Below are 27,419 nucleotides of genomic sequence, written 5' to 3'. Positions count from 1 at the left end.
AAAAAAAAAAAAAAAAAGCAAAAACACGCTAGGCAGGCGGTCAGTAATAGTGCATTATGTGATTGGTCAATCAAAGTCTCCCGGTCAGTTGCCTTCACGTGGACCCTCGTGACATGACGAGTTTCAGCCAATCTATGCCAACGACAACAATACCTCCACTTGAATCGTGAAGAAAAAAATGTACGACTAATTTGAGGTTATTAGATGTAATCAATCAGAAGAATTTGATATATAGATTATGTGACTACGAATTACCGAATCTAGGATCTTCAGCTTCGAGTCTATCAAATAGACGAGAGTTGGCTGCACTATGTCAATCTTCGTAACGCAGTACATTCTCCGTAAGTATGCAGTAACCACGAGCTCTCCGCCCGCTGGTTACTAGCGCCCGCCATCCATCCCCCCAGTAGCTAGGTACTGGTACATCTACCGGCTCTCTCCTCTCTGTAAGCTTTCGATTTAACCCCAGCAATCCATGTGGCCCTTATTCAGCCTTCTTTCTACCCTTTGACATTTACATTAAATTTTCCGACTCAACTATCTGACCGGCCGTCCTCTAAATACGGCGCGCTCCGTGTAGCCTAGCCCCGATACTCCCGATCATGTTCACCTGGCCTCTGCTACCTCCTGAGTGAACCAGGCTCCCGGCAATTGGAAAGCAATAATGAATGGTCGTGATCGCTCGCGGGGCCCGCATCCCGGCGAAATCCCACCTCAAAGGGATCCGCGTCGAGTCGGTGATGGTCGCAATGGAGGACATACCGGACATGGCGAAGCCTCAATGTCGAGAGCTGAGAAATTCGAAGATGAGAAGAGACGGATCATTCAAAGCTGCTTCTCAAGGAAAGATGGCGATGGCTCTTGTATGTATTTCTCTTGTTGCGCAATGACGGTTTAGTCCCTTTGCCTTGATTGAAAGGCCTTTCGTCATGTCAAACCTGGGGACCTATATAATAGGTGGCCGCTTTCTCATCTGCTACGCCTGCTAAGACATGGACGAAGACCCTTGCACGGCGAAGGGAAGGACGAAGCGCAAATCGTGGTAGATGGATTCACAATTGCTTACTGACATTTCCTACTGTTCCCAGTGACTGAATCCTATATAACCCATGTTCGCATCACGGAAGATGCTGCGTACCCGTCTTCACCCCCTCCACCAAATTCCCCGCCCGACAACAAAAAGCCTCGAGCAATAATTGTTGCTGTGAGAAAATCAGGTAGAGTGCGTGTCCACAAGGCTAGAGAAAACAATGATGGTTCGTTTTCCATTGGGAAAACGTGGATGTTAGACGACCTGTCTGCGATACAGTCGTTCAATGCTTGGGTATCGTCGTCTCCATTAGAACAACAGCAGAAACAATGGGCCTCAAATGTTGGTTTTGTAGTGACCATCGGGAAGCCTTATTACTGGCAGGCTCGGACATCTAAGGAGAAGGATTTCTTCATCGGTAGTTTGGTGAAGATCTACAAAAAATATACCGGCGGGAAGGTACCAGAGCTGATAGGCTTCGATGAACGCGAGCGACAATTGCTTGCGGGCATGCCCCCTCCGGGCCCCAAACACCCTGGCCAAGGACCCCCGAGACCTGAAGTGACACTACCTCCTCCAGGTCCACCATATTCATCCCATGGTAGCCGGCCTCAGTCTCCTTACTCGAGTCGTGCACCCAGCCGTGATGGACCTCGCCGGTTACCCTCTGAAGAGCAAACTCTAAGAGCCCAACGAAGTCGGGATCAAATGGGTAGACCATCTACTGCCCAGTCTGGTCAATCTGGAAGAAGCATTCCCCCCCCGCCTGTACCGCCTCAGCACCCCCCGCCAGTCCCCCCTGACCAGCGAGACCAGCCACCTCCCCGTTCAACTGAGCGCCTAGCATCTGAAAGCCGAATGCACAGGTCACCAGTATCCCCCGAATCGAGGGGCTTAGACATTCCTGCCAGTTTACTGGCCGCTTCTGCCTCGAATCAGCGGGATCGACCAAGTGGAGAGTCTGAACGTAACGTAGTCACACGCCCTGAGGTCCAGCCTCCGCCATCACGCGATGGGAAAGGCGTGCCAGAGCCGAAACTTCACACTCAGGACTTGGCTTTCAGCTCGCCTAGGCACAACAAAGAAGGTTCCCGGCCTACCACAGCCCAACTGGTTCCGAGTGAGAGTCCGAATGTCAACCAAAGTCCAGCAAGCAACCCGGGGCCTAACTCAGCTTTCAATGAGGGCAGTATTAAGACATCCAGCCCCGAGGTTCCTGCAGAGTCTCACGATAACATTGCACCGGAACCCACACCCGATACGCAACCTGTCGAGGTACCACCTGCGTTAAAGCTGGCCACGTCAAATGCTGCTAACGCTCAAATGACAACCGATGTTACCGAAACAGCAGCACCCGTACCCGTGAAGGAATCACAACCCAGCGAATTGGTCCAAGAGGGTGGGCCGATCTCCCCGCCAGCCAGTCCCCCTGAGGTGCCCACATCACCTGTTGAAAACGAGGCGGATGCACATCGCCCTGGTCTTGGGCCTATGATCAAGAACAAGCAGAGCAAGGAGGTTGTAGGTGCACTTCGCAAAGCCGCTACCGCTTATGGGGCTTTCAAGCCGAGGCCTGGTGGTGCTGGTGAGAGACTATTAGCGGCCGCAAGGAAACAAAAAGCTGAGGAAAGCAATGGGCCTGATGGAATCACTGGAGTGGTGCCCGCGCCCTCACTTCGTACGGCCATTGAGCCTGTGGCATCCCCCGAAACGCCGGATACAGAGATCCCAGTCCTTCCATCTCCAGCGAAGGAAGTGCCATCTCCAGCCAAGTCTCCTATACTGGAGCCACCTACAGTTGAGGTAACCCAGGCTGCTGCTGAAGAAGTTACTGTTACCTCGACTGAGACTCAGGAGGAACCGAGAGACACTTCGAGGGCTACCGTGAAAGTCGTTACGGACGAACGAGCGAGGTCTGTGTCTCCATCTCCTGACGGTCGACGCCGTAGACGCCACGAAGACAATACGATCAAATACTGTCAGGCGCTTGGGGTCGATCCCAGAACTATAGGTGGGCGTGGTGCGGACTTTGACGACATATTGACCGACCTTGGGTGGAATGGACGCTTGAATGACGAGAAGAAAATCGAAGACCTTGAGGCGGATATCCGCCGCGAGATCGGTCGTGTCGAGGCTACTAGCTGGCTAGGTAATCTTGAGCAGCAAGAAGGAAAGATCGACCAACTTGCCAAGCTGATTGATAAGACTATCGAAGAGTGTGAAGAGCTGGATAATCTTCTAACTCTGTACTCGCATGAACTCAATGTAAGTCATCAAGCCCCGCACTACCAACACCCGTCACTCTTTTGTACATGCTGAGCAAAATGTTTGCTGACTCCGTGAACAGACCCTTCATGATGATGTTTCATATATAGAAACGCAGTCACAAGGTCTGCAGGTGCAGACTGCCAACCAGAAACTACTCCATAACGAGCTTCAAAATCTGCTGAAAACTCTTTCTATCTCTTCTGTTGACTTACGCTCCTTGAAAGAGGCGTCGCTTAGTAACCCTGACGGGCTGAGGGATACCGAGACTGCATTATCAACGCTGTATAAAGCTATGTTGATGATTGATTCTGATATATTGCAGAATAAGAGGCGGTTGGCCGATGCGGCTGGGGATCACGGCAGCGTGGGCGTGTATGCTGATACGGAAATTGGCCAAATGCGTGCGATCAAGGAGAAGAAAGAGGAGTATCGTTCACAATCTCGGTTATTCTTGCAGCGGCTCAAGCAGTTCATGGCCATTGCTTACAAGGTTGCTGAACAAAAACGGCTCGACACTGCTACTAATAGCTCGAAAGATCCTATGAAGCTCGACAGTAGAGCACGAGAATACTTCCGCCGGGAGCTGTGGATGTATAATGCTTTGATGCTCTTCGCAAAGGAAGTCAGCGGCGCAGAGTGGCATGGGCTTATCAACCTATACGAACAACAAGCTAAACAACCTTACCAGAATGAGTTTCGGGACAATAGTCTTGCTTGGAAAAAGGCGTCGAGAAAGCCCTCTGGAGAGGAGCACGAGCTTCTGTTTACACATCAGGAGAAAGAAAAGGAAAATGAAGGCATCACGATGGCCGCCAGAAAGTTAACCGTGAAACGAGGAAAGACTATGAAGGCTGCGGCGGGCCTACGGCTCCCTTCTGGTGACAAACAGCATGGACGTCTGGAGCCTTATGAAGCGTTTGCAGGTGCACTTCATGAGACCCTGAGCATGATATCAGAGGAGCAGAACTTCCTAGTTCAATTCTTCCATCTAAGCTCACTGTCGCACGTAGATTTCCCTGACCTCATTGCATCTGCCCACCCTGAGGAGCGCCGGTTACCCGATTTTGGCGCCAAGCAGTTGCACGATACCGATCGAGGAATGGCAAGGAAGGTGGAACAGATTATGGACGAACTGTTTTCATTCTGGCCGAACGATATGCAGAGCCTTGTGGATTCGTCCATTCAGGCTGATCCCTTGTAAGTACATCACGAAACAATCACGTTCGTGCCACGCTAACTTGTTACAGACAAGGGATAGGTATCCTGTTTGCTTTGGAAAGGGCGGTTCTGGATTTTGAAGACACCAACCAAGACTTCATCGTCCATTCACTCCAGAAACTTCATTCCCGGTTGATTGGTCTCTTTAATCGCTTTGTAGACGAGCAGATCCGTGGAATCGAAGACACTAAGGTTAAGGTGAACAAGCGGAAGGGGGTCATCTCCTTCATGCGAGTCTTCCCCCATTTCTCCACGGCTGTTGAAAATATGCTGTCACAGCCCGCACAAGAGTTCTGTGATATTCGGATCAGTGTTAATGAAGCTTACAACCGTATCAACCGTGCCATGTGGGAGTCACTTAAGTTTATCGCCAAAGAAGCTCCTGGTCAACCCAGTGGTGCAGCGGCAACTTCGGGCGACCCAGAAGACAAAGAGGCGCTGAACTATCATATACTTCTGATCGAGAATATGAACCATTACATTGAGGAGGTGGATGTTCGGGGCCTACCGGTACTAGAAAAATGGCGCGAGCGGGCTTACCAGGATTATCATGAACATATGAAGCTCTATCTAGACTCTGTCATTCACCGGCCACTGGGCAAGTTACTTGAGTTCGTTGAATCCGCGGAAAGCTTACTAGCGAACACAAGCAACCCGGCAGAGATCTCGAGCCGCCCTAGCCACTCGCGCTCGGTAGCGAAGAAAGTTTTAGCCACGTACGATGCGAAAGAAATGCGGCGTGGTATTGAGGCACTCAAGAAACGGGTAGAGAAGCATTTTGGCGATGCCGACGACCCTGGACTCAGCCGCAGCCTTGTGTTGAAGGTACTGCGAGAATGTGAAAGTCGGTATGAGGGAGCGTATGACCGCACCCGACGCGTCCTCAATACGGTGTACGAAGGCCAACTAGACCTTGAATGGCGGAAGGAGGATGCAATTGCCATGTTCAAGAAATAAATGGATGCCCTGTGTACTATGGTTCAGCGCCTTTCCTCCGTTTTGCCTGACTTTTCATATTTTCCCCCCTCTCTGAATATTCTGCCTTATACAAGTACCCCTTCTCTTTTCTGTTTTATTTGCACTGGTTTGCTGGATGGGGAGCAACGGAAGCATTTATCCATGTCCATGGATCATAGAAATGAGGCGTCTGGGTTCAATAATATTGCGTTATATCACCGTTTTCATGTTCTTTTTATTTTATTTTATTTTTCTTTTATTTTTATTTTTTTTTTTACCTTGACTGATCTTTCTCCTACATGACCCATGACTATTGGTGGTATATAGGTGTCTTGGACATCTGGAGAATAGTGATATGAATGTACTATGATTGAGACCTTATCACTACTTTGCTATGAAGCTTCTATCCTCAATAATCAGCCATCTGCGTACAACCAGACAAATAGACGGGCGAACCAAGATTACCTTTCAACTGGGAGGGCAACCCAGCGAACCAGGAAACTCAACCAGGCAGAGAGGCAACTGATACGATTTCAGGTAAGGTGCGTAATCATTTTAGCCCATCCCCACATACGTAATTACAGGTAATATGACCAATGCCTCTTGTTCATGATAAATGGCAATGAGCGACATGGAATATTTGAAGACAAAAAGGGTATAGGCATGATCGAAAGAAGTGGACGGAGTCAGCGTACAATGGATGAACCAGTCAGCAAGCAACTCTTGTGCTACTACTATTAGCGCAGTACCAGTAAGGGTAAGAAAGGACTAACAAGTGGAAAGGGAGAAAAAAAAAAAAAAAAAAAAAAAAAAAAAAAGGAATACGGCACTTGCAACAATATGCCGAAGGCTGGAAAGATCTTGTCCAGTCTGAATTTCAAGTTTACAGGGATCCCAGCCATCGATAGGAGCCGAACATGGATGGATGGAGAAAATAAATGTTGAAGTGGCAGCGCCTGCAGGAGCTTCGATTACTCCACTACCTTATATCTATACTACTTGACATATCAGATTTTTGAATGCGAACACTCCGCTCATCATCTCGTGCGTGTCTCTCTCCGAGTCCTTCTAACCCCTATCAATACGCTTAACGCATCTCTATGGGGAACCATGGGGTTAGGGCTTGTATTAGAGCGAACTCATGTATTAATGAGATGAAATTCTAAATTTTATGGATCGACTTGATGGAAAGCTTCCTCCACGCCTGGGGCTCCACTCCTATTTGTAACCAACTTGGTTGCTTCTCTCTTGCTAGTGTGCATCAATCAAGAAAAGTACCCGGAAAAAAAAATAATTATATATAGTCTGCGTCTATTTTTCCAGCCACTTTGGTGCCACTAATTGCCAGATGCTGTTTTGTTTTCTGAGTAAGAATGGCTCGAATGTACCTCTCAGTTCTTCGGCCAAACTCACTTTCTACCTTATGCTTCATATATGCATGTACATATGTATGTGGTACGGGGTATATAGATCGACAGCTTTGAGACAGGAGATGCTCACTTGTGGGGTGAATTGCCCCCCATACCTTTGCCAAAGTTTATATAAATAACACTTTGAATTAAGTCTATAATATTCCTTACTAAGTAAACCTTGGACCCATTTAAGTACAGAAAGAAGAACTTAAAAAAGAACAAGAGGAGACAATAGAAAACCAGCCTGTCTTCTTAGTTTGTAGTGGGCCCCTTGTTACTCGACCGCGACTGCTCTCAACCTTTGCCGTATGAAAATGATATATCGATATATGAATATATATATATATAAGCCACATCCAATTCATATCTGGTGCTAACCAGGAAAATCACCTATCTTAGAAACCCCACCCCCAAGTTCATCGCTATTTATTGAACGTTCATCTAGGGGACGAGTCTAGCCTCAGGCAGCACCCACGCACTAACCACTAACCCTCAGGTTCTCCGCCTCCCGCTCCGCCCTTTACCCTTTCGAGGTCCTTTAGTCTGTGGCCGGTCACTTAAAGTAGGCTCTTTAGTACGATCGCGTTCCTCCGTCTCGATCATTTTTCCCCCAATTCTTTGGGATTACGCTCTCTAATTCATCCCCCAAATCTCTTGCGATCCACCCCGTCATCTTCAAACTTGCTTCGGGGTCAGTTCTCTGGGATCGTTCTTCTTGTGGTAAGCTCCTTCTATCCCCTCCCCCTTCATTCGTCCGCTTCTCCACAGTTCCCGCCAAGATGAATACAGATGGTTGGGCTCCACAGTACAAACCATCTGGCATCCACTGCTAGGGGTAGGAAGAAATTGGGAGGAAAAAAGGTCAATTAATCGATCTTGTCACTTGGGTGACCGTTTTTGCTAACCCCATTGTATTTTGGCACCCCTATGTGGAGTAGTCTTCCTCAATTGCATCTAATTTCTTTAAATCACCGTGTCGCCTGGATCTCGAACGCGGTCGTCGCTGGAATTTACAGCTACTAACAGAGTGGATTTGGTCATAGACTTTTAGTGGCCCTCGCCCCCCTTTAGGGATACCAATTCAGTTACTTGTTCGCAATCCATCCGCTTCGAAACTCTCGCATTCCTCTCTTTTCGCAACAATAGGAGAGCTGCATGTAGCGTCCTATCCATCGATCAACAGAGAATTACATCCCCCCTCTCGCCCCCGCTTCGCCGGTACTTCCATTCCTCTGACGGCAGTTGTGACGACCGCTGCGGGGTGCGCTGCAAACGGCCGCCTCGATAGCAGACATGCCCTGGCGGCCTCTCTCTCGAATCGCTTTTGCCGTTGCTATATACCCGTTTCAACCCTCGACCCCGGCCGATTTACCTCTGGAGCTTGGTGATGAACTATACATAATAGAACAAGGGGGTACCAATGGAGAATGGTGCCGCGGTTACCTCGTGGCTCCGCCATCATTGTTGGCGGGCTTAACGAGCACAAAAGGACAGACCCTCGAAGCGAGGGTCTTCTCCGGCATTTTCCCCCGCAACTGTGTCGAGATTCGTGAGGTTCTTGGTGATGCAGACGGGCAGCGAACTTTGACAAATGGAGATGGGAGGAGTATCGAACAAGGGGACGGCCCGGATGGCGATGTGAGGAATAGTGTGGTCTCTCTGCATGATGACGAGTTTATGACTGGGGAAGTATCAAACGTTGTGATTGCTAAAAAAGGGAAACCCTCTCAAATCTTCATTCACAAACTGGACGATGATCAACAGAGTCCGCGCTCACCATATAGTACTACTTTGAAGTCGCCGTCCCTGCCTCACACTCCTATCACAATGACACCCCGTGACCCGCACGGTCCCAAACCGGCTGCTCCTGTACCTATGCTCAAGATCGGTGACGAGACTCCAACCTCCTTATCGGAACCTCTAGTGGACGAAATTGCCTCATGCTTGCGCGAATGGCATTCGACGAACCTTCACCAACTCCTGCTTAACCGACAATATGACGTTATTGAGGAGATGTCGACTATTGTCCAAGAGCTTGACCTTGCCAGGAGACAGCTCCTCTACAATGTGCTCACCGCACAGGAGAAGGAAGGATTGCGACAGGAGATCGTGTGGAAACTGGTGCGAGCAAATAAAATGCTAAGCGGAGACGTCATCGTCAGAGACCCTGAACAACGTGGCCGTTTATTGACCGGCGAAGATTCCGCCATCCAATTGACGAAACTCCAGTCTGAGATGAGCATGCTAGAAAGCAGTCCTACAATTCCATCCGACGCCGCAGCGATCCATCACCTACTCTTAGAAGTCAATGCAGTTTCTGGAAACTCCCCGGGTCCCGTGACGCTTGCTGTGAATTTGTGCTCTCAATCGGAGACCGGTGGCCTCAGTCCTCTGTCCGAAACATACATCTTAGACATCCCATCCCCGGAGAAATTCGCAAGCATGGGGCAGAGCAGCAAGCTCAAGACTCTTTTCACCGAATTGTGTGCCACAGATATCGGCGATGGATCTGCAAACGGGCCAAAGCTATACTTGGTTGTCGCAGTCCGAGCACCAGAGACTGCCTCGACAAGCGTCCCGTCTCAACCAAGATCTTCAGTTTCTAGAGAAGGATCCTCCGCCTCCAAAACATCAACGGGGGCCAATCAACAAGGCAAAAGCGGCTTGAAAACCCGCCGCAGCATGATGTGGACCTCGAAACCGCGCGGCATTCCAAGCGCCGAGCAGGGTAAAGAGAACCCCAAAGGCCCGCCTGAGTCTGCGGAGAGCACGTCCAGCAACAATAAAGAACAAGCCAATAGCCAGCCGACCAAGGAAACCACTCAGATCCGTACCATAGGCGTGGGTATCTTAGAGATCTCACAGATAGTTGGCCAAGACAAGGATACTGAACAAGTAATAAACATCTGGTCTTCGTCAGAAGAAAATGAGAATGGGGATGAACATGCGGATGGCTTCGATGAAGTAATTCGCACATTGCTTCCAAGTCCCAGCGGGAAGTATGTGAGATCCCCACGGGCCGCTCGGCTTCATCTACACCTATACCCTTTTGTGGGCAACGATTCAGATGCCTTGGTCCGGAAAAATCCTACAATCATGCATAATGTCGCGCAAACCAGGAGGATTGGGTTTTCCCAGGCTCCGACTAAACCTAGATCTGATATCTATGTAACAATATCCCATGCTACGTTTCCTCCTGAGGCCTTACTTTCGCATCCTCAAACGGGCCAAGTTCCCGTGCCGACAAATTCAGGTCTCCGCAATCTACAGTTGACCCTTGAGGTACGTGCCTCGTCAGGAGCCCGGATAGAACGATGTGTTTTCCCCTCGTCCAACAATGCGGCGCACACAGCTTGGCGCACCACGATAGCCGCGCGAGGTGTTCCTTGGAACCAGACCATTCGCCTCAACATCCCTACGGACCAAATTCCAGGGTCCCATCTCATCATGAGTATTGCAGATGCGCCTGAGTTTCCATTTGCCCTTGCTTGGATGCCGCTATGGGATAATCAAGCTTTTATGCGAGACGGCCCTCATTCTTTATTACTACATGCCTACGACAAGTTAACTTCCAGTATCGAGAATGGTAAGGGAGCCTATCTGTCGCTCCCCTGGAGCTCGCTGGGCAAGAATGAGTCTGCCAAGGACGAGGCTATCACCGGACCGTTGGCTACGTTGCGCTTAGAGACTATCCTCTGTAGCACGGAGTATTCCCAAGATCAGGTGATACTAAGTCTACTGAACTGGCGTGAGCGTCCAGTAGATGAAGTCTTGGATACGCTGAAGAGGGTTCTTTTCGTGCCAGAAATTGAAATTGTCAAGCAACTTAGCAGTGTCTTCGACGCTCTCTTTGGTATCCTGGTAGAAAACGCTGGAAATGAGGAATATGAGGACTTAATATTCAAGAACTTGGTCACGGTTCTCGGAATCGTTCATGACCGACGATTTAATCTTGGCCCATTAGTTGACCATTACGCTGAGAACCAGTTTAACTTCCCGTTTGCCACTCCATGCCTCATTCGAAGCTATCAGCGTCTCCTGCAAGGTGGTTCCGATGGTCAGCAGTCTCGTAACCTTCGTGCCACTTTCAAGGTGGGACGGCACGTCCTTAAATTCATCATCAATGCTAGGCAGCAACAGAAGGTGAAGGAGGAGGGCATCGGGATCACCCGTGTTCAATCGACTTTCAACCGGGACCTGCACATGATGTTCAAGTCTCTTGAGGCTCTCATGAAGAACCCTTCTCCTGCCATGGTTGGAAGCAAGACGCTTGTTGTCCAGCATTTTCACACATGGCTGCCGGAGCTAACAAAAGTGCTTCCCAAGGACGAAATAATTATGATAGCCCTCAGCTTTATGGATTCGTGCAAGGATGTTAAGGGTATGCTAATCCTTTATAAGCTAGTGCTGATACAGCATTATACACGTCTCGAGATATTTAGTACTGGACCGGAGAGGAAAAGTTTGGTCTCCAGTTGTATAGGCTGGCTGGCACCGTATTGGGGGGCTATCGGGCCTGTCTCTGATTTGTACCGTGATCAAGTTCGGCTGAACTGTGCAATAGTCGCAGAGCTCGCGAAGGAGCCCGACCCATATGTGTACGACTTCATGCCCAAGATCGTCTCTTCATATTACACCATTATACCCGACGGTGTGGAAGATACCAGTTATCTCTCCCTGCTCTTCAGCAAATCCTTCCCGTTCCAGGTGAAACCCTCCAAGCAAACGCAAAAGTTTGATGAAGCTTTAGTGGAGCTGTCCGCAGTCATGGCTGCCACCGCAGCGATACCTAACCCTAAACGTCCTCGGTTGAAGGGCTTAGAGCTTGCGACTTTTCTCTCCCAGGCTTTTGAGGTTCATACTTCAATTTTGAATTGCGAGGCATACCCTGAGAGCTGGCTCAGTGTTCATGTATACAACCACCGGGCGACAGTGAAGAGTCTTGAGTATCTCTCTTCGCTTTTGATAGCCAAATTCCTACCGACGCCAGAAGATGCAGAGAAGTTTGATACACGACTATGGGAAAGCTTTTTCATGACTCTACTAAAGGTCGTGTCGAGCGATGTCCTAGCTCTTGAGACCTTCCCGGAGCAGAAACGGCGTGCTATCTGGAAGATCGCTGGCGATGTCCGTGAACAAGGCGCCGAGTTGTTGCATTCCAGTTGGGAGGCCATAGGCTGGGATACCACAGATGAAGAGAGGGAGCAGTATGGCCTGAAAAAGCTTGGAGGATATCAGGTTCAGTATGTCCCTGGTCTCGTGGCCCCTATCATCGAGCTGTGCCTCAGTGTCCATGAAGGTTTGCGGCATGTGGCGGTTGAGATTTTGCGGACAATGATTCTCAGCGAATGGAGCCTTAACCAAGACCTGTCCATCATCGAAACGGAGATCATTTCTAGCCTGGATAATCTCTTCAAAACGAAGAATATGAACGAAGGCGTCGTCCAAAAGCTCTTCATTGCTGAGTTGACGGAGCATTTCGAAAGCTGTTCTTCTTTCGACGAAAGCCTCTCAAATGCGGTCAAAGCGCTTATCGCAACTGTAGATGAGCTTCTTGATCTATTTGTGGCCTCACAAAGTGGATCTATGGCTGAAAGTTTGCATTCCCTCAGGCTGATGGAGTACATGAAAGACATGGGCCGTGAAGATATCTTCATTCGCTATGTTCACGAGTTGGCTCAGCTTCAAGCCGCAGCAGGTAATTTCACTGAAGCTGGCCTTGCACTCCAATTCCATGCCGATCTCTATGAGTGGGATCCGAGACGATCCCTTCCCGAGCTTCTCAACCCTCCTTTCCCAGAACAGACGTCTTTTGAGAGGAAAGAGTCCTTGTACTTCTCAATCATTCAATTTTTTGAAGATGCTAAATCTTGGGCACATGCGCTCGTCTGCTACAAGGAACTAGCTCAGCAATATGAAGATACCATCATGGACTTCGCTAAGCTCTCGCGGGCACAAAGCTCAATGGCCAAGATATACGAGATCATTGCAAAAGAGGAAAAACAATTCCCACGTTACTTCCGTGTGCTGTACAAGGGACTCGGCTTCCCAGCAACCCTACGGGATAAAGAATTCATCTTTGAATGCTCTCCAACCGATCGCATGGCCTCTTTCGTCGACCGTATGCAGAGGGAACATCCAGCTGCGCAAATTGTATCGCCAGGAGAAGTTCATGATTATGAGGGTCAGTTTTTACATATCAGCCCTGTAACTGTCCACCGTGATATGACGCATCCGGTCTATCAACGATCTAAAGTCTCGTCATCTGTAAGGGATCACCTCTTGATTTCCGAGCCTTGCCGCTTTAGTTCGACATTAAAACGACATATCCGTGATGCGGATGTCCAGGAGCAATGGGTGGAGAAGGCAGTCTACACAACTGCGGAGCCATTTCCGAATATTCTTCGGAGAAGCGAAGTGGTTGCAGTGGAAGAGCTAGCCCTTACCCCCATGCAAACCGCCCTTGAACGAACTTGGCGCAAGACTCAGGAACTAGCATTGCTGCAAAGGCGCGCCGCATCTGGTGAGGACATGAGCTTGTCGAACCTAACGGAGGCGTTGGAGCAGTTATTAGAGCTCAACTCGTCTTCCGCCGGCTGCGTAGCCCTTTATCGACAGTTCTTGTCTCATCCTCAAGGCGATACTGAGCATGAGGATACGCCAACACCAGTTGATCCTTTGAACCAGGCTCTAGCTGTCGCTCTGATTGATCACGCATTGGCAATAAAACAAGCCCTGGCTCTCTTCTATCGTCCAGCGCACCAAGCGACGCAGGCTGAATTGATGCGCCGCTTCGAAGAGGCGTTTTCCCCGGAACTTGCTTCTCTTAGCCCTGTCCTACAGGAGGCACCACATTCAGCACCGCGTCAGTCTCCTCGCTCTTTACAAGATCGTAAACAGCAGGCAGCTCTGCGCTCCAACACTCCGGAGCAGGAACTGATCCGTTCTTCGCGGCAAAACCACACTCGCAAACATTCCCAGAGGCCATCTGTCATCAGTATCATGAACCCCTTCAAACGTGTGAATCACGCGGCAAGCGGCTCGGTGACCAATGGCAATGGAGAATCAAAGTCGCAACTGGATGGGAAGGATAACGGTCCACTTGAAAACGGCCGAGTCGAGGATATAGACCGTGAAGATGCAGCAACAATAAACAGCCGGACCACTAGTCAATCACGGGATACTCAGAGTAGGCGCAGAAGCTTCTTTGGAGAGAAATTGCACAGACATACTTCGTCATTGTCAATCACGAAACCTTTGCCTGAAGATACCCAAGCGCAGACGAGCCAATGTTCGAGAAGCGCTTCCCGGGATGCAGGTGCGAAACCACAGAAGTCGCAGGAGACCCTTAGTCGGGCAAGTTCACAAAACAAAGGGGCCAGAGGGAACGACCGGCCGTCAGCCGTCAGCCCCAAATCTGGATGGTCCACGATTCCTTCCATTAGTGACTATCCTCGTCCAGTGACACAGAGCAGTCGGACCTCAATCAGAAGCCCTGATTTGGGTAGCCCGAAAATTCCCCAGCAAACCCAATTTCATGCCGGTGGTGTTCGGGACTCTGTTATGAAAAGATTCAGCCTGCTCAAGGGTGTCGGGCGAAAGGGTAGTCGCCTCGATTTCAGATCGGATGCACATGGCATGGCAGTCCGCGAAGAGTAGAATCGCTCATCTCTACTTATTTTCTTTCGTTTCCCCTTCTTGCCCTTTTTTATTCTTTTAATGTCTGGACATTAATGCTCGTTCCTCTTCTCTTTTATGTTCTTGCTTTTGATCGAAGCTTTCTTTCTTTCTTTCTTTCTTTCTTTTTTCTTTTGCATCGCAGCGTACTTATACCTTGCTATGCCTCCTTCAGGATTTCGTCATATCATACTTTTATATTCTCTTTGCCTCTTCCTTTCTCGAGTCCGGTACGTACCACGTGTTGGTGACGGTGACGGTGATTTCTTTGCTTATTTCTTCTCTCATCTGCTTTTTGGATCCATTTTACCCCTTCTTTTCTCCTCTTCATTTCTCACTTTCAGGACATGATGCATAAGAGATTCCTCCCAGATACCTATCCCTACTCTCATCTCCTTTTTTGTCTGTTGCTGATCGCAACGTCTCTTTTGTTCGTTCAGATAATCCTGGGCTGCTTTGTAAATTTCACTACTACCTTTCATATGGTCACTCCCTTTTTCAACCATCTCTTCTACCCTTTGTTTATGTGTGGACTCCTTTATACCCATAGGTGCAGGATGGCTGGTGGAGGTCCCGGGAGTTGGATATTTACTTTAAAAAAAAAGATTGATCCATGGGAATTATATATAATCAAAAACACGCCGCTTTTGTTCAACCAGCTTAACTCACCTACCAAGCTATGTAAAATACTTTAGTGCAGAAGTCGACACGCCTTGAATTTAGTCTTGATTCATGGCAAATTAGGTCCATTCCCTTGAGATGCAAAACAAGGATAGCATGCACGCCAAAGAGGATATATATATGTAATTTCAAACAACCACCCAACGGGAAAACGATTACAAGAGATAATCCCATAATACTTTCTACTTTGAAGGAAGCTCCAGGTCCACCAGCCACGGCGCGTTCATAGCTTGATACTGAACCGTCACCACGCTCGCATTGACGAACAGCGTCTCATCGCCCACCCTCAGCGGACTCTTCGACTCTCCACTGACATCCGCATACGCACACCGATCCTCAAGCGTCGTCTCCTTATCACACTGAATGATCGACTGATTCCGCGTACTCCACTCCAGCCGCGCCGCCCCATACCCTTCATGTATATGCCCGAAAACATGCAACCGAGGCTTCGCCCTCTCCACAGCCCGAAACAAATGCTCACAGCCAACACTAGCATGCGACCCCACCACCTTATCCAAGATCCCATACGGCGGTCCATGCGTCAACATAATATCCACCCCATCATCCGGCACCGGGTTCGCCGGCACAAACACCCCCTCCGATATCGACTGCGGGGGGTTAAACCGGTCCGTATCCCGATCATACGCAAACGCCCACTGACAAAACTCCGGCGTATACGGCGACGCATATACTGTAAATCTCGCTCCATTCCCCAACGTAAACGTCTGTACCCCTTCTTCCATATACCGGATCCCGGCATTCATGGCTTCCTCACTCGTCCATAGCGCCTTGACCTCCCGCACGGATTCCACCCGCCCTTCTTCTTCGGAGGACGCCCCTACGTTCTCCTTCCCCGCTGTCGCGGATGCCGCGGTGTGATCTGTTCTGTAGCGGTGTCGGTAGTGCCCGATCCGTGTGTAGTATTCTTCGTCCAACGTGATGTCGTGGTTCCCCGCTACGACTAGCTTCAGCTCCGCGGGTGCCTCCTTGAGCATGGCCAGGATCACTTCGTGTTCGGCTTTGAGCCCTACTTTGGTTATGTCGCCGGCGTGTAGGAGGATGTGGGAGCTAGGGAGGGGATGTCGGTAGGGGTTTGTAGTGTTTGGGGCTGGGTTGGGGGTTAGGGTATGGGTGTCGGAAATTATACAGATGCGGGTTTTGATGGTCATTTTTGTTGTTCTTAGAGGGGATTGTTATTCTAGGTTTTGAGAGAGGGAGGAGGGGGTTATTGAGGTGTAGATTATGTGTTTTGGTTGTAGGGAAATAGGTAGGAAGATAGTGTAGGTGGTCGGTTGTGTTGTGTTAGGGTAGAGTGGGTGTTGTGATGATGTTTTTTAAGGTCAGGTCAAGATGATAAAATGCGGGAGGGGGGCCAACATGGCGTCATAGATAACCGACTGGAATCTCTGAAGACATGCCCAATAGGGGGGTAAAAAGGGTGTAATTGCTGACAAGAACTTTACGGTATCGATTGTGGGGAAAGTGATTTTTTTCTTAAAAAAAAAAAAAAAACTCTAGAAGAGGGGGAAAAAAAAGGAAACGATTATTCAAATTCGACAGAACATAACGAGGATCATTCCATTGCTGACAGCTCAGAGCTCTACACACAATGCACCCGTAGTGCCCCAGAGATCATAAATGTATTCTGGAAAAAATTGCTGAAACTCCGATACCACCCTTTTACAACACGATTTTCCTTTTTTACTTCCTGATAGCCTTCTGGTAGAAAGCGAGCTCATCACCCTCCAGGATGTAACCGTCAACACGACCGCTCTGGCCAGGGCGGGAAGCAATGACGGCGTAGAGACGACCGGCCTCGAACTGTCTCTCGATGGCAGACTCGACCTTACCGCTCTCGGCGAAGCGCTCAGCCTGCTTCTTCACAACGCTGTTGCTCTTCTTCTCCTCGGTGGTCTCGGTCTTCTGCTGGCGTCTACGGCCGAGGGGCTGGCCGTAGTGGGCCTCGTACCATTGACGGAAAGGAGCAGCATCAATCTGGACAACGGCCGACTTGGTCAGGGTGTTGGTACGGACCAGCTCGTTGTTGGAAGGGTGGTAGGCGACAACGATGACACGGGTCTTGCGGGAGATACCCTCGGAACCCCAGGAGAAGTTACCGGAGTCGAGACGGAGGGCACGGAACTTGCGGTTACCACCACGGGTGCGGACAAGGTGGATTCTCTTGTTGCCGATACGGGTGTTGGCGGGCTGGCGACCCTTCTCGAACGCCCTATTGGAGATGTGTAAGAATTTGGGCCTCTTTCTCTGGGTTCGAAGAACGGGGTTCCTCAGATCTCAAGTTCATTCATACCTCTTCTTGCGGTAGGTGGCCCTCTTAGCACCGGTAGCCGAGCGCTTGTGGCGGGAGTCGCGAGAAATACCCATGTTTGCTGTTTCGAGGGGACTGTGGACAACAACAGAGACAATTAGTTATCAAGAACCCGTAGATGCAGTAGTTCCGTTTGATTCTGATTTTCCCTTTCAAGTTTCCCGTTGGAGCGTGAGATAGTGAGCGGTCAAAAATCGAATGCACTGGCAAGCGGTCGCAAAGCCCAAGCAGATAGTTTATGTATATCGGAGACAAGACGATGTGTGAAAAAATTTTTTTCCGTTTTTTTTTCTTTTTTCGTCGTTGATATTCCCCTTCGGTTTCTCCTTTCTCTCCTTTGATTGTGTCCCTTAAACTAATCCGATCGACTTCAATCGCTAAGCGGCACACGGGCACGATAACCAACGCTCGACACTCGACGCAACGGTGAAACCAGAAAGAGGAGATCGAAAACACTTGGAATGACGATAGTAAACTCACCTCTAATCCTGCAGCCCTTCACCAGGAACGCAGCGGGCAAGGGTCGTTGGGTGGTCGTGGAGTTGAGTGCTGTCGTCGGACTATCGTGAATTTCGCACTGTGCCTTCGCTTGAGAAGTTGCCCTAGTCCAAAGTGCGCGCTAGTACTAATACGGCATAATACCCATTCCCGTGACCTTTCGGCTAGACCGCTTTTGAACAAATCTTATTTTCCTTTTCTATAGAATTTCCCTCGAGATTGTTCAAATGGTTTGAAGATCATTGACTAGTCTACTCCGGTGAATGTCTTATAATAATAATGTAATCAATAAGCATCTGTGTTTTTTGACAATGCCTGAAGAACAGTTGGTACAGATACATCTATCAGTTAATTTTAGGCCATAAACCCTTTGTCCACAAAAGAAAAAAAAAAAAAATGAGCCATCAAAGACTGTTAGGCCTTCCCCCTATGTGGACCGGTTTGCCACATGTACTCCGTAGTGCATCTTCTTACTACTTGCGATGCTCCCTCTTCACTTGCTCTTCCTTCACCATCCGGTCAAATCTCCGGAATGCAAATACTCCCTCAATCATAATGGTGGCTACCCACGCAAACCATACACCAGACAAAAATGGCACACCGTGAGGTTTCAAGCGCTTCACCGCCAGCAGAACCACTTCGATAGCATGAATTCCCAGCAGAAGCGTACCTGGAATGGGCTGGACGGTGTGGCAAAACTGAGTGAATGCTGGGAACCTGTCAAGACCAGCTGTCTCGTAGAGCAATGACCCCGGCAGGAAATTGCTGCCTCGAGAGAACACAATTAACGTAGCTACGACCACGGCAAAGTTGATCGCCTCCCAGCCTCGGGGTGCTCTATATTCTTTGATGATGATATCCGAGCGCCCTAGCCGTTGGAGACACTCATTGTGCATTGCCACCACGCGCTGTCGAGTTTCGGAAAATGTTTTCATGGGTGGATCTAGGGGCACGCTGTAGCGGGTGCCCTTGGCGCTGATGAGCATATCAGACAGAGTGATGTCTTCCAACCGTGCGGCTTTGGCGTCTCCATCGGCGACATTGCAATAGACACGGAGGTACATCGCCAGCGATTTCTGGTGGTCCGCGTTCATGTGGTTGATAATGAAGGTTTTGCTAGACGCAGATTTGTCGTCATTGAATGCGGCCATTGTTGCTGCTGGGTGGGTCTTTCAATTGAACTCAAGTACTTTTCAGGCCTTGAGACAGTATAAATAGAGGTTAGAATGTATGTACTTTCAGTTCGTCAGGTACTCCGCTTCAGGAGTTAAAGTACTTGACTCCGTTTGGTAATGCCAAGCTTCTACCTCGGCTTCTGTAAAGAAAACGAACATCGGATGGTTGAGATGCTCATGTGCTTCCCTTTACTAACAGTCTACTTAGTACTTACGTTTAAGCTTCAGGGTAGATAAGCTCGGTTCCAGGCACTTTAGATATTTTCGGTATGCAATGCGATTGATCTGCTAGACAGAAGGTAAACGCACGTGATGAGTATGTCCCGGTTTAGGAATCGCTCTGCCCATCATCTCTTTCGACTCCCTTCGAGAGTAGAACTTGAATTCTTCATCAACCTATTCTTTGCACAAAATTGAAAACAATAAGGCTGCCCATCGGATCCAGACACACGCGTATGCTTTATACTATATATACTACTACATATTTCCGTGATGAATTCAAGTTATTGAAACCATCTGATTGTCCAGAGCTTTGAGACTTTTATATATCAGAAGCAACTCGACATTAGTTGCTTCGTAGGTCGTCACATAGCCGCCTGATAACTAACTCTTCATAGCTCCTATATTATTTTTGAATCATCTCCGGTTTACAACCTAGCAATTATCCGTGTTTATTCCTCCTACACAATGAAATCGAAATGAAGCATTGTACCATCCTGCAGAAGGGCCGGATGCCTTTCTACATCACACCTCAACCAGCTATACTGACTACACCAGAGCTTACGTGACTTACCCAGTTGTTGGGATATCAGTGAATTATGCCGCTTTAAGCCTAGATAGTGCTGTTGATCTTTGAACCATCCGCTATATTCTGCACTGGATCACACATATTCTGCACGCCTGAGGTTCGCAATGCGAATAACTAACATCGGGAATCAAGTATGCATGTTTGCAAAAATAATTGAGACATCAAGACAACCAGGAGCCAACGTTTTCAAGCCGAAACGCAAATACCAATATCGAACACATGCCATTAATCATACCAACAAGTGGAGTATAGTAATTATGCACTGAAAAAAAAAAAACATTACCTGAGCGCAGGACTCTATTGAACTAACAAGAAACATGCGGAACAGGTTGCTGTTTGTCTGGAATATTTTCATAAACTTCATGCCAGACATGTTTCATCGATTCGAGGGATGAAGCGGTCAAGAGCTAATATAAGAGGCGAAATTAACATTTTCCCCAATCATGCACTGCGACCGTCAGGTTAGGTCCTATTCTATGTTGAGTCGGGTAAAATTGACCGATGGTGCTTGAGTCTATCCTGAGAACCAAAAGAAGGAGATACTTACAGCAACGACAGTGTCAAATCTCCGTGAATGTGGGCTTTGAGTTCTACCTCGATGTCGAGGTTCAGTTCCAGTTTCAGTTTGAGGCCATCCTGCTCATCATCATTTTTCCCTTGTCCAGGAGCATCCGTCATGGCTCCGTTTGTGATTGTGCCTTGTGTTAAGGATTGAGTGCCGCGCTTATATGGCTGCACGGCATTGCCCTTATTCGCATCGCCATAGTCATCGTCATCGTACTCATCTGAATCGTATTCATCGGAAAGATAGTCACTTTCATCGTCATACTCGTCGTTTTGACGCTTGTGTTGTTGTTGCTGTTGGCGGCGGCGTCGTCGAGCTTGCTGTTGGTTCGGACGTTGGGGTTTCTGATCCTGCTCGTCTTCGGACAGTGAATAGTCATCCGTATCGTAATCGCCATCCGAGTATTCGTCCGGCTGAATGGCAAGTCGTTCTTCTTTCTTCTTCTCTGCAGTGGCCATGCTGAGAAATATCAATGAGGGTTCAGGAGAGGATCAAATTGCGGGCGAGAAGGACGCGGTAACCGGCGATGCGCTTGAATCACAACCCTGGGTCAAAATGAGAAGAAAAGACTATAGTTGGAAATACTACCGGAAACTAAATACGTCTAGAGGTATAGGGGTGGGGGAAACCGTTGAGCAACAGAGGAATTTGGGAGGATATTTGCTGGTGCGGCAGACGATGAAGTCCTTCTTCTGTACGACGGGACCAGCAAAGAACAGCCACCTACGAATTACCCCCCTCGCCATGAGCATGACGTTGCCAGTGTACCTCCAACTGCAAGATCTCCGCTAGTGCAGCTAATCAGCGTGGCGCTGCTGTTCTTGTGTCTGAGTCCTGGAGGGTCAGACGACGGGAGAAACTCTTGGGGACGATAACGTAGCCGATGGAGAGTGATTGACAGCAATATGTCGTCGAGAGGCGGGTCCCCCCTGTTACTGTTCCAAGGATGTGCTGTTCCATAATTAACGCAGCCACAGACGGAATTACTACAGTGCGTATTGTGACTTCTATTGTGAGAACCGGCTTTTGTTCGGGTGCGAACCGCGGATCAAACACTTGCTTTCTTACTTTCCCACGCGAAAAGAAACCGATGAAACCAGGGAATCCATCACCAACGGCTATGCATATCCGTCCTTTTGACAGTATGGTCTATCACGATTCTAACGTCAAATGTCACTTCTGGCCCACCATAATCCCGTTAGATTGTATGACGATCTGACGTGCGTGGCGTCATACCCCCAACTAGTGGTCAAGACTCAAGTGGACCAACAAATATGGAGACACGCGGTAATTCTCCGGCCCCGTTTCATTGGCGTATCTGGCAACACATCTGGCGCTAAACAAATTAAATACCACTGCAGTTGCCGACGATCTTCCACTATTGCCCAACTTCCAAGGTCAAACGAAAAAAAAAAAAAAGACTGAGACACCCTTGCCTGAGTCGACGTCATTCTGAATGGCCTTCAATATCCAACGCTTCAATCATGTCTAGTTCCCACCCTCCTCCCTCTTGTCGCACGGATGACGCCGTTGATCTTCGCTTTGGCTCTTGGTCCAATCCGATCGAGCAGAGATGGTCATAGCTGACGTCGACTGTGGGCGGCCGGTTACTAACCATGCAGGTCGCTCGCATCATATAAATGATATTGGACTATGTGACCATGGTTAAGCACTATATTACGAGCACCAGACCGCTAGCACAGAATATAATCCCTCGCCTTCCTTCTCAACATGTCAGACAAAGAGGATAACAACCCTCAAACCCCTCAGCAAGAGAACAACAACCCCCAGGAAGAAAATACCAACTCGGGGTCCCCTCAGCCCAAGGAGGAACAGGACGTTGAGCCAAAGCAAGAGTCTAACTCTGACGACGCTGAGCCTAAACAAGAACCCAAGTCGGACGACGAGTCTAAACAAGACCCCCAGCCCGACTCTAAGCCACAAGAAGCCGAATCCAAGCCCGACGCCGAACCCAAGAAAGAGCCTCAGTCTGAAGCTGAGCCCGAACCTCAACCTCAACCTCAGAAAGAAGAACCTCAGCGGCGTCCACGGAGACCCCGCCCACAAAAGTACCGACAGGACTCGGACACAGAGAACGTCGACCGCGGCGACATGGATAACACCGCTGTTGAGAAGCCTCGTCGACAGCGCCGCTCACGTCGCCAGCAACAAGACGGCGGTCCCCTCGGCGGCCTCGGTGGCATAGACCAAGCCGGTGACCTCGTACAAAATACAGCCGGCAATGCCGTCAACGGCGTGACCAACACTGCCGGCAAAGCTGTGGGAGGTATCCTAGGCGGCAACAAAGGGGAAGGACAGGACGATAGCGGCGGCAAGGACGAACAGCTGCGGTTGCGGCTGGACCTGAACCTGGATATCGAAGTGCAATTAAAAGCTAAGATCCATGGTGATCTAACCCTTGGCTTACTGTCAGTTCAACCCTTCCCCCCTCTTACCATCTTCCCCGAAAATATCAAGCTAACCATTCATAACAGCAACTAAAAGTGGATGTGAATGCGCTTAATATAAAAAGCATTTATCTCACTTCGTTAGCTCTCATTTGAAATCTTTCGATACCATGTTGCCGTCCTGCTTCCTTCGTCTGCGTACTATGTTGCCTCTTTCTGGTTGATATTCGCAGATTAGATGGCCCTTTCTCCTTTCCTTTTGTTCCCCCTTGGGCTATATACTTATTAGCGTTGGTTATATGATGGCATGAACAATCTTCTCCTTTTCTTCTGTCGGTGTGATGTGATGCTTGCATGTATAGTAATTCCAGACTTAACTATGATCATGGTTTAATCGTTGAGTGCAAGGGATGGATTATTAATGAATTTCAATTGTATTTGAATCTCATCAAATATGAAAAGAAACAGAAAGAGGTCAGAAGACAAAGAATAAATAACGAAACGATTTATAAACGTTTGATTTAGTAGATGCATATACTCGAAATAAACAAATGTTTGAAACAAGTATAGCCTTTCTACCGTTCTATTTGTACTCCTTCTACCACCTTGTCAATGCCCTAACTATACCTTATATCGTGAAACAAGCATCACATAATGTCCCATATGTGGATATATGGATATGTATTGTAACTCAATCGCCAGGGGGAAGAAAAGAAAGAGGGGGGCGTGCACTCGAGTTCATATCAAAGCCCGGCTATGTACATGAGAGCATAGCCGAGCGTGACGATGACGGCCCATGCCATCAAACTAGCAGGGATACCCCTAGTAAAGAAGTGGTGGACTTTGAGGTATCGTTGGCCTGTTTGAGGGACCTCGGTCATGATAGCGGCTAAGATGATGTTAGCAAAAACTTTTCATTAAAACCTTAAAAGGAGAACATACTCATGTTAGGGAAACCACTGGTCGGCAAAGCCATAGCAACAGAGCACATAAGGGCGCTAGCCATCACCAACAGGTTGGGGTGGGGGTCCTCCATGCCGACGCCGATCTGTCGGACGAGAGGCAAAATAATAAGTGCCGCAACAGTGTGAGAGATGAATGTCGCCATAACAAGAATCAAGACGGAGAACACAATCAGGACGCCATAGAGACTGAGATGTTCTACACGGGCGGTAATGCCATTTGCGATAGTGTGTAACAAACCGGAAGAAGTAACAGCCTTTCCAAGACAAAGGCCCCCAGCGGCCAGGATGATAATGGTCCAAAGAAAGTTGTTGAAATCTTCCTTGTTGAGAATGCCGGTTCCGAAGAACAGGACCATCGGGATGATGGCTATTACGCCCATATCCCCGAAGACATGCTCAAGCTGATGACTACCGCACCACAGGGCAATGGTAGACAGAGTCACGATGCTGATGAACCATTGAACCCCAGAAAACTTATCCTTAACTGGCCGAATGGGCACAAGTGTGGTGCCACGACCGGGGTGAAATGTGAACACCAAAAGGGCCCATATCAGCAGGATGGAGATAATACAGACGGGGAGTGATACAAAGAACCATGTACCCCAGCTGATACTCGGGTGCATGTTCTGAAGCGCAATGATATTTTGTGGTGACGCGATTGGTGAGGCAGCGCCCCCGACGTTCGCAGCCAGGGCAATTCCCAACACGAGAGCTTTAGCGAAGTTTGAATCTGGGGGAAGGTTCCGAAGCAAAGGCTGAAAACGCTGAGTTTAGCAATAACGCAGTGGAAGGATAGGGACCAAAATTACCTGGATGATCGAATAGCAGAGAACGGGCGAAGCCACGTTGCTAATCCACATACTCAAAAACATACTCACAAACATGTTCGTGAGAAGGACCACACGGGGACTGGATCCAGCTTTGCTCAAAACGAACATTGCCATCCGACGAGCAATGTCGTATTTGGACAAGGCTGCGGCGATAGTGAATCCGCCAAGCAAGAGCATTATCACTGGAGTCCACATGGCACTGAATGCAGCACTAGTGGCTTCTTTAGGTCCCAGGCGTTTGTAAGGCTTCTCTTCCGATTTCATGATGCGTAGCAGGACAACAAGAAAAGGGATCAGGAGAGAAGTCACAAAAAGAGGGATAACCTGTGGTTGTGTACTCCGTCAGTAAAGTAGTATGAGGTAGCAGAGAACATTATTTACCTCTGTGGCCCATAACAAGCTGACGAAGATAAGCATGGCCAAACAGTTTTGCTGCTCAGGCTTGTCCATTATCGGAACTGAGAGTAATGTCACAAAAACAGCTAAGACGAGAACCAAAGTACCAAAACTCAAGCTGCATAGCCACTGTGGAGGATGGAAGACGCCCAGAGGCGTCCTGAACTCTGTGAGAGAAATCTCCTGCTCGTCGCCCTGTCGTCGTGCAGCTGCGGGATCCTCGTCTCCCCCAAGGAGAGTTCTGCGTATACCGACGTTTGCAGCTTGTGCTTTCCTTTCAATACCAATCATTTCCCTCCAGACCGTGTTTCTCTCCCAGACTACATGTTCCCTCAGGTGCAGCCGAAGCTCACGCCTTGCGAGCGACAAATCGCCGGTCGTCACGACATCCGCGTAGACCTTCTCGATCTTGCGGATATCCGCTTCCACCCTTGACATGGTCGACTCAGTGAAGGGATAAGCCAAGGAGACGATTGAGTTCATGTACTCCCGTCGTAAGCTGCGGTCAAGGATCTTATCGTACTTCTTCAAAGCCTTTGAGAACCCGGTTTTATTCAGCTGAATGTATGACTTTAGCCCACAAAGAGAGACGTATGCGTCCACTGCCCGTTTCTTCAGAGAAAGCCCAGAATTGTACAGATCTAGAACCTTTGGGTCACCGAAATGCTCAACCTGAGCCCTGTTAGATCTCCAGGCCCTCGAATCCCCCATATAGCCAGATTCGCCCATGTAGTCCGTACGACCATCATCAGGAATAGCAGACCCGGCAGCGTGAGATAGGCGTCGGCCGTTCTGTACCGACAGACGCTCGTCGTCACTATCGGCGTCGTCGTCATCATCATCCACAACGGACTCGGTAACACTGCTACGGCGCCGATCATGATTTAGTGGGAAATCATGATACCCATTTCCTGAACGCCGCCGAGAGCTGGAACTCATCGTCCTTGTCTTGGTCATATGCTCGCTCATTGGGTCCACATTGATGCCATCGGCCTCCGAAGCATACTCCTCCGCATCTCTAATCACCTCTTCGACTTCCTTGAGGATCTCTAGCTCTTTGTCCTGGTAGAAAGTGCATATTTTCTCTAGCTCTGCGTCTAGAGCCTTCCGAAATATCGCATCGGTATTCGGAGTACTATCTAGCAATGGAGCCGACTCAACATCAGCTTGAGCTTGCCCACTGGCTTTGCGGACTTGCTGTTCCAGAGAGTAGATCCTAGAATATAGAAAACACAGTGAGCAATCCACACGAGTAATTTCTTTTAGATCAAAGAAGCGCAACATTTCCCGGGTGTAATGTGACATTTGCGCCCCCCCTTGCATGCAAAGTGATCCCCGCCGGCAAGTAGCTCTATTTCTGGCCCCGAACATAAGGTAGAAGAAAAGGGAGACAGACATGGCAATTGAGCCAGCATGAGGGGGAGGGGGAAAGGGAGGTTATGAAGACCTACAATTTCTTGAGGTTGCTGTATGCAAGATAATACGAGCTCCATTCGGGAACCGCATTGAATTGGATACTGTGGGAGAACTTCATCTTGGACTGGGGTTCCGGAAACTGCGAGCGACGATGAAGCGCCTCTACCCAATACTTGAGGCGAATTGGCTTGTCCCACTGGACGTGCTGACTAGTTTTGCGGGAATTTGGATACGAATGCTCGCGCGTTCCCGTTTGAGAAGTACGATCAAGTGATCGGCGCTGACCGATCGGTCGAGAATCAAATCCCTGAGATCCGATGTGTGACTGCCAGGCCCTGGTTGAGGTGGAGGGTGGGACAAGATACTCCACGAGCTCGATATCCTGGCCAGATAAGCGGGGGCGAGTGATCACGTCGATATCGTCGTGTGAGGCACTGGTCGCAGAAGCGATGCGTGCCACTTTCGGCCCACCAGCATGCGACGACACGGTGGACAGGGTAAAGAGGAACCGAGCAAGGGGAGGGGATGGGATTCGCTGTCCAATGTTGTGCGGGTGTTAGGCCGCTTGAAGTGTTCGGTGGCACACTAGTGAATAGTGAATCCCATCACACGTTGTACGTCGGAGAATATGTATAGCGATAGCGATGTCGGGGGGACCAGACAGAACATACATCGATACTTAATGTAGTACCATAGCGTCAAGAAGGAACTATCGTTTGCTCCTCCTCTTGAGTTCACACGAGAGATTGAGATTGCGGGAAGAGACCCGACCATAAAAGGATTCTC

At 49.0% G+C, this 27,419-nt stretch overlaps 8 protein-coding genes across 8 annotated transcripts; 3 read left to right on the top strand and 5 right to left on the bottom strand.

Annotated features, from left to right (window-relative positions):
* Positions 1 to 781: 781 nt before the first annotated feature.
* BDV27DRAFT_143006 (GTP-Rho binding exocyst subunit SEC3) lies at positions 782 to 5,473 on the top strand (the record flags this gene model as incomplete). The annotated part of the gene is made up of 4 exons (XM_032070032.1): positions 782 to 863; positions 1,089 to 3,295; positions 3,378 to 4,495; positions 4,546 to 5,473. 4 exons carry the CDS (start codon positions 782 to 784, stop codon positions 5,471 to 5,473), a joined length of 4,335 nt encoding a protein of 1,444 aa, XP_031930323.1.
* Positions 5,474 to 8,178: 2,705 nt separating this feature from the next.
* BDV27DRAFT_169961 (guanine nucleotide exchange factor DCK1) lies at positions 8,179 to 14,727 on the top strand (the record flags this gene model as incomplete). The annotated part of the gene is made up of 1 exon (XM_032075166.1): positions 8,179 to 14,727. The coding sequence occupies one exon, from the start codon at positions 8,179 to 8,181 to the stop codon at positions 14,542 to 14,544; it is 6,366 nt and encodes a 2,121-aa protein (XP_031930322.1). The 3' UTR covers positions 14,545 to 14,727.
* A 547-nt stretch (positions 14,728 to 15,274) lies between these two features.
* Positions 15,275 to 16,551, bottom strand: BDV27DRAFT_124269 (metallophosphatase domain-containing protein). Its single transcript, XM_032066050.1, has one exon. It carries the CDS (start codon positions 16,410 to 16,412, stop codon positions 15,426 to 15,428), a length of 987 nt encoding a protein of 328 aa, XP_031930321.1. The 5' UTR covers positions 16,413 to 16,551; the 3' UTR covers positions 15,275 to 15,425.
* Positions 16,552 to 16,716: 165 nt separating this feature from the next.
* BDV27DRAFT_124268 (40S ribosomal protein eS8) lies at positions 16,717 to 18,119 on the bottom strand. Its single transcript, XM_032066049.1, has 3 exons — positions 18,053 to 18,119; positions 17,555 to 17,647; positions 16,717 to 17,473 (listed from the first exon to the last, which is right to left on the bottom strand). Exons 2-3 carry the CDS (start codon positions 17,626 to 17,628, stop codon positions 16,945 to 16,947), a joined length of 603 nt encoding a protein of 200 aa, XP_031930320.1. The 5' UTR covers positions 17,629 to 17,647; positions 18,053 to 18,119; the 3' UTR covers positions 16,717 to 16,944.
* Positions 18,120 to 18,483: 364 nt separating this feature from the next.
* BDV27DRAFT_124267 (DUF2470 domain-containing protein) lies at positions 18,484 to 19,414 on the bottom strand. Its single transcript, XM_032066048.1, has one exon. It carries the CDS (start codon positions 19,219 to 19,221, stop codon positions 18,544 to 18,546), a length of 678 nt encoding a protein of 225 aa, XP_031930319.1. The 5' UTR covers positions 19,222 to 19,414; the 3' UTR covers positions 18,484 to 18,543.
* Positions 19,415 to 20,406: 992 nt separating this feature from the next.
* Positions 20,407 to 21,355, bottom strand: BDV27DRAFT_77926 (uncharacterized protein). Its single transcript, XM_032077567.1, has 3 exons — positions 21,221 to 21,355; positions 20,601 to 21,149; positions 20,407 to 20,501 (listed from the first exon to the last, which is right to left on the bottom strand). The coding sequence occupies exons 2-3, from the start codon at positions 21,074 to 21,076 to the stop codon at positions 20,495 to 20,497; spliced, it is 483 nt and encodes a 160-aa protein (XP_031930318.1). The 5' UTR covers positions 21,077 to 21,149; positions 21,221 to 21,355; the 3' UTR covers positions 20,407 to 20,494.
* Positions 21,356 to 22,023: 668 nt separating this feature from the next.
* Positions 22,024 to 23,137, top strand: BDV27DRAFT_77910 (uncharacterized protein). Its single transcript, XM_032077566.1, has one exon. The coding sequence runs from the start codon at positions 22,350 to 22,352 to the stop codon at positions 23,118 to 23,120; it is 771 nt and encodes a 256-aa protein (XP_031930317.1). The 5' UTR covers positions 22,024 to 22,349; the 3' UTR covers positions 23,121 to 23,137.
* A 311-nt stretch (positions 23,138 to 23,448) lies between these two features.
* BDV27DRAFT_124258 (putative plasma membrane phosphate transporter Pho87) lies at positions 23,449 to 27,371 on the bottom strand. The gene is made up of 5 exons (XM_032066047.1): positions 26,669 to 27,371; positions 25,203 to 26,433; positions 24,801 to 25,145; positions 23,969 to 24,746; positions 23,449 to 23,915 (listed from the first exon to the last, which is right to left on the bottom strand). The coding sequence occupies exons 1-5, from the start codon at positions 26,749 to 26,751 to the stop codon at positions 23,770 to 23,772; spliced, it is 2,583 nt and encodes an 860-aa protein (XP_031930316.1). The 5' UTR covers positions 26,752 to 27,371; the 3' UTR covers positions 23,449 to 23,769.
* Positions 27,372 to 27,419: the final 48 nt, after the last annotated feature.

This window comes from Aspergillus caelatus (genome assembly GCF_009193585.1).
Source record: "Aspergillus caelatus strain CBS 763.97 unplaced genomic scaffold BDV27scaffold_39, whole genome shotgun sequence".
In the NCBI taxonomy this organism is placed as follows: Eukaryota; Fungi; Ascomycota; class Eurotiomycetes; order Eurotiales; family Aspergillaceae; genus Aspergillus; species Aspergillus caelatus.
Note: the sequence above shows the minus strand (reverse complement) of the source record. Positions and strands in the feature narration are given on the sequence as shown.

Coding starts and splice junctions, on each gene's coding strand:
- BDV27DRAFT_124269 (XM_032066050.1), bottom strand. CDS start 16,412: ATGACCATCAAAACCCGCATCTGTATAATTTCCGACACCCATACCCTA.
- BDV27DRAFT_124258 (XM_032066047.1), bottom strand. CDS start 26,751: ATGAAGTTCTCCCACAGTATCCAATTCAATGCGGTTCCCGAATGGAGC. Junction 26,434..26,668: donor TACAGCAACCTCAAGAAATT/GTAGGTCTTCAT, acceptor TCTATATTCTAG/GATCTACTCTCTGGAACAGC. Junction 25,146..25,202: donor GCTTGTTATGGGCCACAGAG/GTAAATAATGTT, acceptor ACACAACCACAG/GTTATCCCTCTTTTTGTGAC.
- BDV27DRAFT_124268 (XM_032066049.1), bottom strand. CDS start 17,628: ATGGGTATTTCTCGCGACTCCCGCCACAAGCGCTCGGCTACCGGTGCT. Junction 17,474..17,554: donor GCCACCTACCGCAAGAAGAG/GTATGAATGAAC, acceptor CATCTCCAATAG/GGCGTTCGAGAAGGGTCGCC.
- BDV27DRAFT_77910 (XM_032077566.1), top strand. CDS start 22,350: ATGTCAGACAAAGAGGATAACAACCCTCAAACCCCTCAGCAAGAGAAC.
- BDV27DRAFT_124267 (XM_032066048.1), bottom strand. CDS start 19,221: ATGGCCGCATTCAATGACGACAAATCTGCGTCTAGCAAAACCTTCATT.
- BDV27DRAFT_77926 (XM_032077567.1), bottom strand. CDS start 21,076: ATGGCCACTGCAGAGAAGAAGAAAGAAGAACGACTTGCCATTCAGCCG.